Raw genomic sequence first — 14,514 nt, forward strand, 5'->3', positions numbered from 1 at the left:
CACCTTAGGCAAAAATTTAGGACGGGTCCGCAATTCCGCTCTATCCATATGGAAAACTAGATAGGGGCTTTTATGAGACAAAGCCGCCAATTCCGACACTCACCTAGCCGAAGCCAAGGCCAACAACATGACTACCCTCCAAGTGAGATATTTTAACTCCACCGTTTTAAGTGGTTCAAACCAGTGCGACTTAAGGAAACTCAACACCACGTCAAGGTCCCAAGGCGCCAACGGAGGTACAAAAGGAGGCTGAATATGCAGTACTCCCTTCACAAAAGTCTGTACTTCTGGGAGAGAAGCCAATTCTTTTTGAAAGAAAATGGATAAGGCCGAAATCTGAACCTTAATGGAGCCTAATTTTAGGCCCAAATTCACTCCAGTTTGTAGGAAGTGAAGGAAACGGCCCAGATGGAATTCTTCCGTAGGAGCATTCCTGGCCTCACACCAAGAAACATATTTTCGCCATATACGGTGATAATGTTTAGCTGTCATGTCCTAGCCTTTATCAGAGTAGGAATGACCTCATCCGGAATGCCCTTTTCCGCTAGGATCCGGCGTTTAAACCGCCATGCCGTCAAACGCAGCCGCGGTAAGTCTTGGAACAGACAGGGCCCTTGTTGCAACAGGTCCTGTCTTAGAGGAAGAGGCCACGGATCTTCTGTGAGCATTTCCTGCAGATCCGGATACCAGGCCCTTCGTGGCCAATCTGGAACAATGAGAATTGTCTGTACTCCTCTTTGTCTTATTATTCTTAACACCTTTGGGATGAGAGGAAGAGGAGGAAACACATAGACCGACTGGAACACCCACGGTGTCACTAGGGCGTCCACAGCTACCGCCTGAGGGTCTCTCTGCAGCTTTTTGTTGAGGCGGGACGCCATCATGTCTATCTGGGGCAGTCCCCACTGGCTTGCAATCTGTGCGAAGACTTCCTGATGAAGTCCCCACTCTCCTGGATGCAAGTCGTGTCTGCTGAGCAAGTTTGTTTCCCAGTTGTCCACTCCCGGAATGAACACTGCTGACAATGCGCTTACATGATTTTCCGCCCAGCGAAGAATCCTGGTGGCTTCCGCCATTGCCACTCTGCTCCTTGTGCCGCCCTGGCGGTTTACATGAGCCACTGCGGTGATGTTGTCTGACTGGATCAGAACTGGTAAGTCGCGAAGCAAGGTCTCCGCTTGACGAAGGGCGTTGTATATGGCCCTAAGCTCCAGGACGTTGATGTGAAGACAAGTCTCTTGACTTGACCAAAGACCCTGGAAGTTTCTTCCTTGTGTGACTGCTCCCCAACCTCGGAGGCTCGCGTCCGTGGTCACCAGAACCCAGTCCTGAATGCCGAACCTGCGGCCCTCTAGAAGGTGAGCACTCAGCAGCCACCACCGGAGAGATACCCTGGCCCTGGGGGACAGTGTGATCAACTGATGCATCTGTAGATGTGGCCCGGACCACTTGTCCAATAGGTCCCATTGGAAGGTCTTTGCATGGAACCTGCCGAACGGAATGGCCTCGTAAGATGCCACCATCTTTCCCAGGACTCAAGTGCAGTGATGCACTGACACCTGTTTTGGTTTCAACAGGTTCCTGATCAGAGTCATGAGTTCTTGAGACTTTTCCGTTGGAAGATAAACCCTTTTCTGGTCCGTATCCAGAATCATGCCCAAGAAGGTCAGACGAGTTGTAGGAACCAGCTGCGACTTCGGGATATTGAGAATCCAGCCGTGTTGCTGTAACACCTTCAGTGAAAGTGACACGCTGTTCAGTAACTGCTCTCGTGATCTCGCTTTTATGAGGAGATCGTCCAAGTACGGGATAATTGTGACCCCCGCTTGCGCAGGAGCACCATCATTTCCGCCATTACCTTGGTGAAAATCCTCGGGGCCGTGGAAAGCCCAAACGGCAACGTCTGAAATTGGTAATGACAATCCTGTACCGCAAATCTCAGGTACGCCTGGTGAGGTGGATATATGGGAACATGAAGGTACGCATCCTTTATGTCCAGATATACCATAAAATCCCCCCCTTCCAGGCTGGCGATGACCGCCCTGAGCGATTCCATCTTGAACTTGAACCTTTTCAAGTATAGGTTCAGGGATTTTAAATTTAAAATGGGTCTGACCAAACCGTCCGGTTTCGGGACTACAAACAGGGTTGAGTAATATCCCCTCCCTTGTTGAAGTAGGGGAACCTTGACCACCACCTGTTGAAGATACAATTTGTGAATTGCATTTACCATTATCTGGGGAAGAAGTCAGCAGGGCCGATTTGAAAAACCGGCGAGGAGGCACCTCTTCGAATTCCAGCTTGTAACCCTGAGAAACAATTTCTATTGCCCAGGGATCCACCTGTGAGTGAACCCAGATGTGGCTGAAAATTCGAAGACGTGCCCCCACTGGGACGGACTCCCTTAGCGGAGCCCCAGCGTCATGCGGTAGATTTTGTAGAGGCCTGGGAGGACTTCTGTTCCTGGGAACTAGCTGTGTTGTGCAGTTTTTTCCCTCTGCCCTTACCTCTGGCAAGAAAGAACGCACCTCGTACTCTCTTGTTTCTTGTGACCGAAAGGACTGCATTTGATAATGTGGTGCTTTCTTAGGCTGTGAGGGAATATAAGGCAAAATTTTTGATTTACCAGCTGTAGCTGTGGAGACCAGGTCCGAGAGACCTTTCCCAAACAATTCCTCACCCTTGTATGGTAAAACCTCCATATGCCTCTTTGAGTCGGCATCACTTGTCCATTGCCGGGTCCATAGGACTCGTCTAGCAGAAATCGACAACGTTGATTCTAGAACCCAGTAGGCCAATGTCTCTTTGAGCATCTCTCATATATAAGACAGCATCGTTAATATGACCCCGGGTCAATAAAATGGTACCCTTATCCAGGGTATCCATTTCCGTCGATAAGGTACCTATCCACGCTGCTACAGCGCTACAAACTCCAGCCGACACTATTGCCGGTCTGAGTAAGGTACTAGAATGTGTGTAAATGGACTTTAAGGTAGCCTGCTGTTTGCGATCAGCAGGATCCCTGAGGGTAGCCATATCTTGGGATGGCAGCTTACTCTTTTGGATAAGCGTGTCTTTTTCCCCCCCTTGGGGAAGATTCTCACCGTATCCTGTCCTTAGTCGGGAAAGAATATACCCTAAGAATCCTTTTGGGAATCTGCAGTTTCTTGTCTGGAGATTCCCAAGACTTTTCAATAACTCGTTCATGAGATGGGGGAAAGGTTACCTCAGGTTTCTTTACCCTATACATGTGTACCCTCGTGTCAGGGACAGGGGGTTTCTCTGTGATATGCAAAATATCTTTTATTACAATAATCATATATTGAATACTATTTGCCAATTCTGGCTGTAACTTTGCATCATCGTAGTCGACACTGGAGTCAGAATCCGTGTCGGCGTCAGTGTCTACTATTTTGGATAGTGGGCGCTTTTGAGACCCTGGGGGTCCCTGTGACATAGGGGAAAGGCAGGGTTTGACGCCTGTACATTCCCTAGACTCAGTGCAATAAATTCACATTAGCACTAAAACATTCCACATATCCAACCAGTCAGGTGTCGGTGTTGCCGACGGAGACACCACAGTCATTTACTCCACCTCCTCCCTATGAGAGCCTTTTACCTCAGACATGCCGACACACGCGTTCCGACACACCACACACTCAGGGAATCCTCTTATCTAAAGACAGTTCCCCCACAAGGCCCTTTGGAGAGACAGAGAGAGAGTATGCCAGCACACACCCAGCGCTATATGACCCAGGAAAAAAACTGGTGGAGAAAATGGCACTGGTGAGTGCTGAGGAAGAAGCCCCGCCCCCTCAGCGGGGGGCTTCTGTCCCGCTAAAATATATAAAAAAACTGGCGGGGGCTCTTTATATATACAGTGCCTAGCTATATATATCTACTTTTGCCAGAAAATGAGGTTATATTGCTGCCCAGGGCGCCCCCCCCCCCCCCCCCCCCTGCGCCCTGCACCCTTACAGTGACTGCCGTTTGTGTGTGCTGTGTGGGAGCAATGGCGCACAGCTTTACTGCTGTGCGTTACCTCAGTGAAGATCTGAAGTCTTCTGCCGCCTCTGAAGTCTTCTTTCTTCTCATACTCACCCGGCTTCTATCTTCCGGCTCTGTGAGGAGGACGGCGACGCGGCTCCGGGACGAACTCCAGGGTGAGACCTGTGTTCCGACTCCCTCTGGAGCTAATGGTGTCCAGTAGCCTAAGAAGCAGAGCCTTGAAGCTCACAGAAGTAGGTCTGCTTCTCTCTCCTCAGTCCCACGATGCAGGGAGTCTGTTGCCAGCAGTGCTCCCTGAAAATAAAAAACATAACAAAATACTTTCTTTCAGGAAACTCAGGAGAGCTCCCTGTAATGCACCCAGTCTCCTCTGGGCACAGTAGTAAACTGAGGTCTGGAGGAGGGGCGTAGAGGGAGGAGCCAGTGCACACCCATACCTAAAGTCTTTCTTAAAGTGCCCATGTCTCCTGCGGAGGCTGTCTATCCCCATGGTCCTTACGGAGTCCCCAGCATCCTCTAGGACGTAAGAGAAATAAAGGAAACTCTCTGGAGTTCCAGAAAAATGCACCAGGCTCCTTGGGCACATTTTCTAAAACTGAGTCTGGTAGGAGGGGCATAGAGGGGAGGGGCATAGAGGGGAGGAGCCAGCACACACATACACACACTAAAGGTTTTTAAAGCGCCAGGCTCCAGTGGACCCGATCTGTTCCCCATGGTACTAAAGTACAGAACCCCAGTATCCACTGGGACATTAGAGAAATACTACAATGGTCCCCTATATCACAGCACAGCCCGGAGACTGGAGGATATAGCAGACAACTCGTACAAAATTATCTGCAGGTAACACTATTCTCAACTAACACTGGGGCTAATTCAGACCTGATCGCTAGGGTGCATTTTCTTGCATCCCTGCGATCATGTAGTCTTCGCCTACAGGGGGAGAGTATTGTGTGTGTGTAGGTCTGCGTTTGCTTGTGCTGGAGAGCTGCACAAACAGCAGTTTGTGCAGTAGCTGCACAGCCCAGGACTTACTCTACTGCTGTGATGATTGGGGCTGGAGCTGACGTCAGAAATCCTCCCACAAAACGTTGTCTCCCTCCTGCGTTTTTCTGGACACTCCCTAGAAATAGTCAGTTGCCACCCACAAGCGCCCTCTTCCTGTCAATCTCCTTGCGATCCCCAGTGCGTTCAGAATTTTTGCACCATCCCGTCGCTGACCGGCGATCCCCGTTGCTGCGCTCTGTCTTGCCTGCGCATTGCGGTGCATACACATGCGCAGTGCAGACCTGATCTCAGCCTGTGAGAAAACGCACAGCAGCGACCAGGTCTGAATCGGACCCACTGTCTTATGAGGCAGGTAGGATACTCAAGTGTTTGTAAAAGGAGTCCTGTTCAGGTGTTTTTACAGGGAGACATTGCCCAGCAATCCCGGAGACCAGCTGCTTCTATGCTGTAAGATGGCTGCCCTGTGTCTCTTTTGAGGGAAGTGGGAGAGTGAGGCAGCTCAAGGGCGGGAAATCTGCTGTAGATGGCGCCCAGAGCCGGGGGAGGGGCTACAGGTCAAGCACCACCTCCTCTATGCTGTTCTTCCACCCCAGGTACTGCAGGGCCTTATTAAACTAATTGATAATACACCTAAACCTGTGCCTTTATGCCATGGTGGTCTAGTGGGGTCCCTGCTCAGTGACAGTGTCTACGCCAGTGCCGCAGTCCGTCTCCCCAGACTGGGATCGGAATGCGATTTAATGGCAGGTCTCGCTAGGGGACCCTCTTACCTGCCTCCCGGTATCAGCCACGCGAACCAAGGGAGCATTCCACCGCTGTGCCTATGACCGCGAAAGTCCCCACCGCAAGTACTCGGGCAAGCCAGCGTGAGTATACGGCGCCGCTTGGGATGTGATGGAGCTGCAGCGCTGAAGTCACCCTGGCTTACAGTGCTGTCAGCTCATGAAGAAAAAAGTCAATTTCTTGTAAACGACAAAAGCTTTTAGGGCTGCTTACGCAGCCCCCTGTTTAGTGACCTGCTACTGCAACTACAAAACTGAGCTCACAGTGCCTAGAGGTGGGGTTATAGAGGAGGGCCCAAATGCATCCTGGGACAGCTAAAGCTTTACCTGTTGGTGCCTCGATCCAGATCTATCTCTACACCCTGATGTTTCCCTGTGGAAACCCTATGTACCCTGATGCAGAAAGGGAGAGGTAGAGAATTCCAGGGGTAGGGAGCACCATGGCCAAATTATTGGAGGTAGGAATGAGAGGAAGTAATCAGTTGGCAGGAGAGGCGGCATGGATTTGTGCAGGGAGATAAGGTCAGATACGTAAAAGGGCGAGAATGGTTGAGGGATTTTTTAAGTGAGTGTGAGAAGCTTTAATTGGATTCGAAAGGGGAGCCAGTGAAGGGCTTCTAAGAGAGGGGAGGTGAATGTAGTATGTTTGGCGAAGGAAGATGATCGGACCAACATACAGTATCGTCTAGTGCAGGGGTCTTCAACCTTTAAGACAGTGTGGGCCACATAAAAAAATGAAACGAAGCCGAGGGCCACTAAGCTATACTGCGGTATTTAGAATCTAAATTTTAATTTATGATTGTAATGAGACCTTTTCTAGACTCATAAGACCATAAAAAAGACTTCAAAAGATAATTATTGTAATTTAATGAATGAAACATGGTCTACTTTACCTTTGTTATTATAATAAGTTCATATCAGTGGGAAACTTGGCATTGTTTTTGCTTGGCCAGCTTGTCGATGTTGGCATCAATGTTAGAAGTCGCTATGCGCAGAGTATTCTCAAGATGTTGGTCTGTAAGCACTGAACTGGACTCATACGGCAGTATCACTGGACTGGTGGGTATAATGTGGGCATGCTTTCACAATATTGCTGCTGTCTGTCTGTGATGGGGGGAGGGAGGGTATGATAGCGCCTATGTCAAGACATAGGTGCTATCATACCCTCCCTCCTCCCCATCACAGACAGACAGCAGCATTGTCAAAGCATGCTCCCTGCCATCTCTGCTCTTAATACTTAATACACCCCCTGCTGGGTCCCCCGCCACGCCCCCTGCCCTCAATACTAATTTATTCACTGCCATGCTCAGGCTGCCGCACCCCCGTCCCCGCCGCTCCCGCACGCCGGGTTCCTGCACTGCCCCCTGCCCTCAACACTTATACACTTTTATTCTCCTGCCGCAGCCCCCCCCCCCCCCCCGCGCCGGGTCCCCGCCGCACACAGCCATGCTCAGGCTGCATACATGCTGCCGCACCCCCTCCGCTCCCGCCCGCCGGGTTCCCGCACTGCCCCCTGCTCTCAATGGTAACTTGCCGCACCCCCCCCAGCCGGGTCCCCGCCGCTCTCACCCACCTATTCAACACTGCAGGCGGAGGGAGACACAGGGAGGGAGACACAGTAAGGGTGACCAGACCACTGACCAGCCTAAGAGGAGCTACTCCCCTTCTTCACAGGCAACCAGTGACAGTGCGGGGGAGTCACATGACTCCGGGAAAGGGAAAAAAAAAAATATTTTTTTTCGTGTTCATATGTGCGCTGCGGGCGGGCGCGTCGGCGGGCCATGGAAACCATAGCAGCGGGCCACCTGTGGCCCGCGGGAAACGGGTTGAAGACCCCTGGTCTAGTGCAATGGTTCCAAAATTTTATCGAATCATGGTGCCCTAGAATATCAGCATTTTTCTTACGGCATTCCTTGGCTAAAAGTTCTTTACCGATAAATTTAGATAAAAATATTCAATTAAGTAAATTGTGCCAAACTGTCATCCTTAGATTCTGTTATGTGATGGTGTACAGTTGTGCTTCTGAATGTCCACATGTTTTATCATTGAGAGCCATTAGCCCTGCTTTTGCCTATCACTTTGACCATAAATAATTTGATTTGGTCCCTGACCACCAACCCAACGCACCCTAGCAATGATCGTGGAGAAATCGATCCCGCTCCGTACAGCGCCCGGAAGCAACTAAGAACGGAGCCGCACGGACGGGTGTCTGCCGGCAGACAGTATCACTGCTGCATCGCGGAAGTTACAGCCAGAGGGAATAACATCACTTACAGGTGGGGGAAGTGTCAAAGAACTACTCCAACAGAAACGGTAGGAACACTTTCCATTCAATATACCACCATTAACCCTTGCAAAGACTGCATTGAAGTATATCCACAATGGCTATTTAAACACCAGCAATATCAGCATCCACCATACAGAGACTGTCAAAACGTTATCCACTTTGGAGAAACTTTTACACCCAAGTGGGGTATAGAGACTGTCAAACGCTATCCATTTTGGAAAAACTTTCATCACCCAAGTGGGGTAAAACGCTATCCAGTGTACCCATAGGGAATTGTCTTGTTTGTTTGTCTGGTCTTACATGTTCTATGTTTGTAAGTTATATACCGGTACATATATATTAATTTCCTCATTTAAAAAAAACAACCCTATTTATTTACAAATAAAATAAGGATATTGTGAATTAATTTTGTCTGTTTATATTTATTGCTTAAAGCTGATTCTAGCACATATAAAAAAAAATTTTATTAAGGTATTTTTAATTAATGCAAGCTAAGGTGAACTATTTACATCCTGACATTTATGCACCCTAGCAAGAGCCTTGCGGCACTCCAGATTGGAAACCTTTGGTCTAGTCTGTACCCACTACTGTGCACTCCTGCTGGTTGTTTGCCGGGTCGTCCCATCAGGAGTGCTACACTCCGAATGGGACGTCCTGGCATATGATGGCATGCATTAGAATGCAGCCATGAACGATATATATTGCATGGTCGCGCTATATATCATTCAGATATATGTACCCAGGGCTATTTTTCGTACGGAATGCTCCGGACCGCTTTCCCTGAAGGTCTTTCCAAAATGACGTCATCAGGAACGGCGTTCCAGAATGTCTGCGGCCCGGCCTGGCAGTTCCCTGCTGTCGCTGCCTCCGCTTCCCCTGTCTGTGAGTCTGCCTGAGGGAAGGGGAGTGCAGCGCACGTCTCTCCTTCCTCTTCCTATGTACGTCTCCACCATCCAATTAGAGCTTGTGGACCAGCAGCAGCGGCAGCTCCTGATTTGCTGCCAGCCCACGAACTTTGATTGGCTCACAATCTGGTGCCATGTTTCAAATGGCTGCCACAGCGAGGGGAAGGAGAGATGCACACTGCGCTCTACTCCCCTCAGGTTCAGATGGAAGACGCAGATGCAGCAGCGACAGCAGCAGCAATAGCAACAACGGAGGGGTGAGCACTATTAGCAGGGTCATTGTGTGTCTGACTGTACTAGGGGCTAAGTGTAACTGGCATTACTGGGGGCAATGTGTAACTGGCATTACTGGGGGCAATGTGTAACTAGCATTACTGGCGGCAGTGTGTAACTGGCACTACTGGGGGCAGTGTGTAATGTGTATATATGGCACTGCTGGGAGCATTATGTGTTTATAAAAAAGTTTATGCACCAGTTGGTAGCTCCACCCACATCACTGTCCACTTCCGCCTTGCCCACAGTTCCTGAACCTATTTTCCTACGAAAATAGCACTGTGTGTACCCATTCGTCCCGTCAGCTGGGTACACACATCGTTAAGTGTGTACCCAACTTAACTATCATAATAATAAATTTATTACCCTTTGATCCTTTTTAAAGACCTCCATGGTGACGTAGGGGGGCTCCTTCAACACAGACTTGGGCTTGCCATAGATGATTATATCACAGAACAGAAGTGTCTGATCCCAAACAGTAGAGCGACAGAAGTCCTCAGAGTGCTGACTGTATTGTAGAAAACACACCTGGACGTACATATCTAGCAAGTTAGAGATTGATACAAAAAATAGGGCTTTAGTATTTATTATTACTATTGTTATGTTGTACTTTTAAGGTGCCACATAGTTTCCACAGCGCCAGTGTGTGTGTGTCATGCAGGAAGCCAGACACAGCACTCCCCTCCCTCTCTCCCTCACTCCCAACCTGTGACTGGGATGCACTAAAGCCTAAAATGCGGTAAAAACCCGAAAATCCAATTTTCTGGGTTTTTACCTCATTTCCATATGTACCAAGCTCCAGAGTGCAATGCATTCCCTAGCTTGGAGCCGGTGGGTAACACCATCTTTTGGGTGGCGTTACCCAATAGAGGCTGATGGGCTTCTTAATATGATTTCCCCTGCGAGGGATCCGATTGGCAACCCCTGCAGCCGCCACGTTCCTCTGTGCATACGCAGGTCCTAAACCCGGAAGCCCCGACATCACAAAGGACAGCTCTTATTAGGAGAGGTGCCCTTTGTGATACGAATGACATATGTAAGTACATATGCGATTAGTATGTCTGTGGGATGTACCGCATAGTAAATACGATGCTTAGTATGTCCTGCCTTCAGTGTGAAACTCCGCCTCTCAGATGTGGAGTTAAAGAGCTGAAGGAAGAGATAAGATTCTTAGAGCAAAGGAGTACCTGCAAACCAGTAAGTAATACTTTTTTGTGTATTTGTAGATTTTTTTGTCATTTGCATTTATATTTTAATTAGTTCAGACCTCAGTCCCTAATTTAAGTATTTTAGGTCATTTAATTTTTGGGATACCATCAATGCCCCACACAATTATGCTGTGTACACACTAGACAATATATTGACCGGTCAATTGAACAGGCGATATATCGTGGGTGCGTCATTGAGTGTGTACCCCCAGTATGTTTATGAATGATGTAGTTCGCAGACATATCACGTCGGCCCTGCAGGCATAGCTGAATGGCAATATATCTGCAGAAATATCGTGCATCGTGCTGAGACCGCCCGTACATTTGCTGCAGAGGTCGCTGATGACTGATATCACAACTGAGCGGGCACATGTAAATGGACACCCAGTTGTGACATCAAGCACATCCGTTGTCCTAGTGTGTACCCAGCATAAGGCACACAGTACCTCCCAACATTTGGAATTTTTGAGTCAGGGTTCTATGGGCGCAACTTAAGCATGCATGCAAACAAACAAACAAAAGGTGTGGCCTTATGGTATGTGAGGTCATGCTCAATTGCATGTAACTTCTTTGTCAGTTGGCGTGTGCCCAGCATTTCTTGAGCTGCTGGCTTGCCCCCAAGCTCTCTCATCACTGTGTGCATGTAGCATCAAGTGACAGAGACTGTAAACCCCCCCCCCCCCCCCCATCTTTCTCCACACGGGACACTGTGGCCCGCGGGTGGTATGGCGGGAATGTGCCCAAAAAGCAACATCTGGCATGTATGCCTTGCAGTTTCCCATATGTATGTCAACTTAACCTAACCCTAACTATAACCCAGGGATTGGCAAAAATCGGGTTTTGACCATCACAAAGTCAAAATGATGTAATTGTGACATTGTGTTATTGTTTTACATAGTGGGTGTTGACCTCCCATCCATGTTGACATTCTGAACATATACCAAATACTGGTGGTATATTCATTGTGATACTAAACGCAACATGCCACCTGCAATAAGTAACATTTCTGGCCCAAATGTATTAAGCTTTAACAAGATATAGGCCTAAATGTATTAAGCCTTAACAAGAGATAAAGTGGAGACGGATAAAGAGTGATAAATGACCAGTCAACCAGCTTCTGTCATTTTTCAAACACAGGGGTAGACGTATTAACCTGTAGAAGGCATAAGGAAGCGATAAACCAGTGATAAAGCAGTGTTAAGTGCAGTGTTAAGTGCATTGCACCAGCCAATCAGCTCCTAACTGTTAATTTACATATGGGAGCTGATTGGCTGGTGTGTTTATCACCTTGCATTATCACTGGTTTATCACTTCCTTATGCCTTCTACAGGTTAATACATCTACCCCACAGCCTGTAACATGGCAGTTAGGAAGATGATTGGCTGGTCATTTATCACCCTTTATCCATCTCTACCTTATCTCTTGTTAAAGCTTAATACATTTGGGTCATTGGGGCAGATATATTAACCCGGAGAAGGGATAAAGAAGTGATAAACCAGTGATAAGGGCAAGGTGATAACGCACCAGCCAATCATTACAGGTTTGAGAAATGACAGTTAGAAGCTGATTGGCTGGTGCGTTATCACCTTGCACTTATCACTGCTTTATCACTTCTCCAAGCTTAATACATCTGCCTCATTGTTAGATAGAGCCCTAAGCATCACACTGGCTGTAAATGGAAACGGTTTAATTTAAAATATATATTAAATAAAAAACAAGTGCTTATGGGATTATTGCATTTGAATCTTTAATATATAGTATAAGGCGTACATGCATTATATAGTGAGCTCTTCTCCGAGTCCTAATCCTGTTAAACATCACATTCCTATACACTGTAAGAGGATAAGGGTTCCTTATATATTTTATGTACTACATATACTACGTACTATCATTTTTATCTCTCTGCAGCTGTCTAAGGGGCCCATTTATCATTGCATATTTGCAGCGATTTCCCCCAAAACACCCGTTTTCAGGGGTTAACAATAAATATTAAGTAACACCTGAATATATGAACGAGGGACCACAGCTATCCCTCCATTCCTGCCGGCAGCCTCATCCCCCGTAGGTTTCTATGTGTGATGTAATGCTGCCAGATTTTCCAATATCCGGAATGCGAAACATTCCCAATACTGGCCCCTACAGCCTATAGGCTACACATAGAGTAGCTGGCCAGGCAGAGGGTTCCCCCAGAACCCTCCCCAAAAGTGACCTCTGAGAAAGTGTGGTCTTAGCTAACTGTGCAGCACCCCCGGCAGCCATTACAGCACATCACAGGGATGGGCTCCCTGTCCCTGCGGGTGCACAATCATACATTCGGATGATAGGATTGCATATTTCAATGCGATCCCGGGCGGTAAGATCCTGCCCAGATCGCATTGAATATGCAATCTATGATAAATGTCCCCCTTTGTCTTCTATGCAGAAACCCAAAGGCATTACTATCAGGAAGCTGACGCATCACTTTGTTCCTTTAACATGTCAATAGCTCCACCACCCAACTAGAAATTTTGCATGTGAACCTGGATAACAGAAGTTTTGCACCAGCCATAATTGCATCTGGACTAGAGCCAGTCAGGTGAAAAATAGGATTTTGGTACCTACCGGTAAATCCTTTTCTCCGATTCCACAGGGGACACTGGAGCTTACGCTGGGTATATAGACTTGGTTGCTGGGAGCTAGACACATACTAATCTAGAAAAGTGTGTTGCTCCTCCCCTCTAGTACCCATCATCCCTCAGTTAGAAAATGTAGACCGAGAGGAGATGGAACAGAGAAGGAATGAACCAGGAGAACACACACACAGGACAGATAAACAGTTCAGGGATATGCAGAACTTCTCTGATAGCCTCTATGAGAGCCTCTATTCCTTGTGACAGGTTAGCCTCCCCCACCTCTGAGTCCACCTCCCCCATGTCTGACCCTTCATCATCAGAGTTAGACTGCAGAATATGGGCCAAAGTACGTTTCTGTGGACAAATGTCAGGGGACTGAGACGCTGGTTTGGGTACTGAGTCTCTTTTCATAAACTTAGTCATTGATTGTCTTAAGTATTGCGTCTCTTTCTCATTGCGGGACAATTTAGTAGAAATATTGGAAATCATTCCCTTAATGGCTCTGCCCCGCTAGCCTGGTAAGGTACACTGCACTGAGGGGGTAATTCTGAGTTGATCGCAGCAGGAACTTTGGGGGTAATTCCAAGTTGATCGCAGCAGGATTTTTGATAGCAACTGGGCAAAACCATGTGCACTGCAGGGGAGGCAGATATAACATGTGCAGAGAGAGTTAGATTTGGGTGTGGTGTGTTCAATCTGCAATCTAAATTGCAGTGTAAAAATAAAGCAGCCAGTATTTACCCTGTACAGAAACAATATAACCCAGCCAAATCTAACTCTCTCTGCACATGTTATATCTGCCTCCCCTGCAGTGCACATGGTTTTGCCCAACTGCTAACAAAGTTCCTGCTGCGATCAACTCAGAATTACTCCCTGAGTGCACAGTAGCGAACCCCCTGGAGAAGAGGAACACCGTGCCTTACATGAAACACACTCTTTGTCTGACATATTGTGACAGTGGCAGCACACACACACACACACACACACACACACACACACACACACACACACGCAGGAAGAGGTTAAATGCACAAATAACCCACAAAGAGCCCTTCCAGGAAGACACAGAGATAGTATGGAGCCAGCACACAGCACCCATACCGCTAATGCCAAGCTTAGCCGGGTTGCAGACTAAGTACCCAGATTGGGGACTTAGTACACTAATAATCGCTTCCCCCCTGCTATGACCCGCTGAGATAATCTGGAGTCTCTCCGGAGTAGCTGCGCGTCCCTGTAAGTCAGCGTCTGTGTCCACTGCAGAGGGAAAATGGCGCTGGTGGCTGCTGGATCCGCTCATAGTAAAGCCCGCCCCTTCAATAGCGCGTGGTCTTCCCACTCTTTTTTTATACTGGCTGAGGTAATTTTGTGCCTAAAATGGAGTCAGCCCCCTTTTAAGTCTGTAATGCCAGTCTGGGTACTGTGTACACATATAGG

At 48.0% G+C, this 14,514-nt stretch overlaps 1 protein-coding gene across 1 annotated transcript in view; it reads right to left on the bottom strand.

The window, feature by feature from the left end:
- Nucleotides 1-14,514, bottom strand: part of FER1L5 (fer-1 like family member 5) — a 926,196-nt gene that overhangs the window by 278,368 nt on the left and 633,314 nt on the right. The window contains exon 34 of the mRNA XM_063929941.1: nucleotides 9,627-9,802. Coding sequence (XP_063786011.1) covers nucleotides 9,627-9,802 — 176 coding nt within the window. The remainder of the gene's footprint in view (nucleotides 1-9,626; nucleotides 9,803-14,514) is intronic.

The sequence above is a fragment of the Pseudophryne corroboree genome, chromosome 6 (genome assembly GCF_028390025.1).
Source record: "Pseudophryne corroboree isolate aPseCor3 chromosome 6, aPseCor3.hap2, whole genome shotgun sequence".
Taxonomy (NCBI): domain Eukaryota; kingdom Metazoa; phylum Chordata; class Amphibia; order Anura; family Myobatrachidae; genus Pseudophryne; species Pseudophryne corroboree.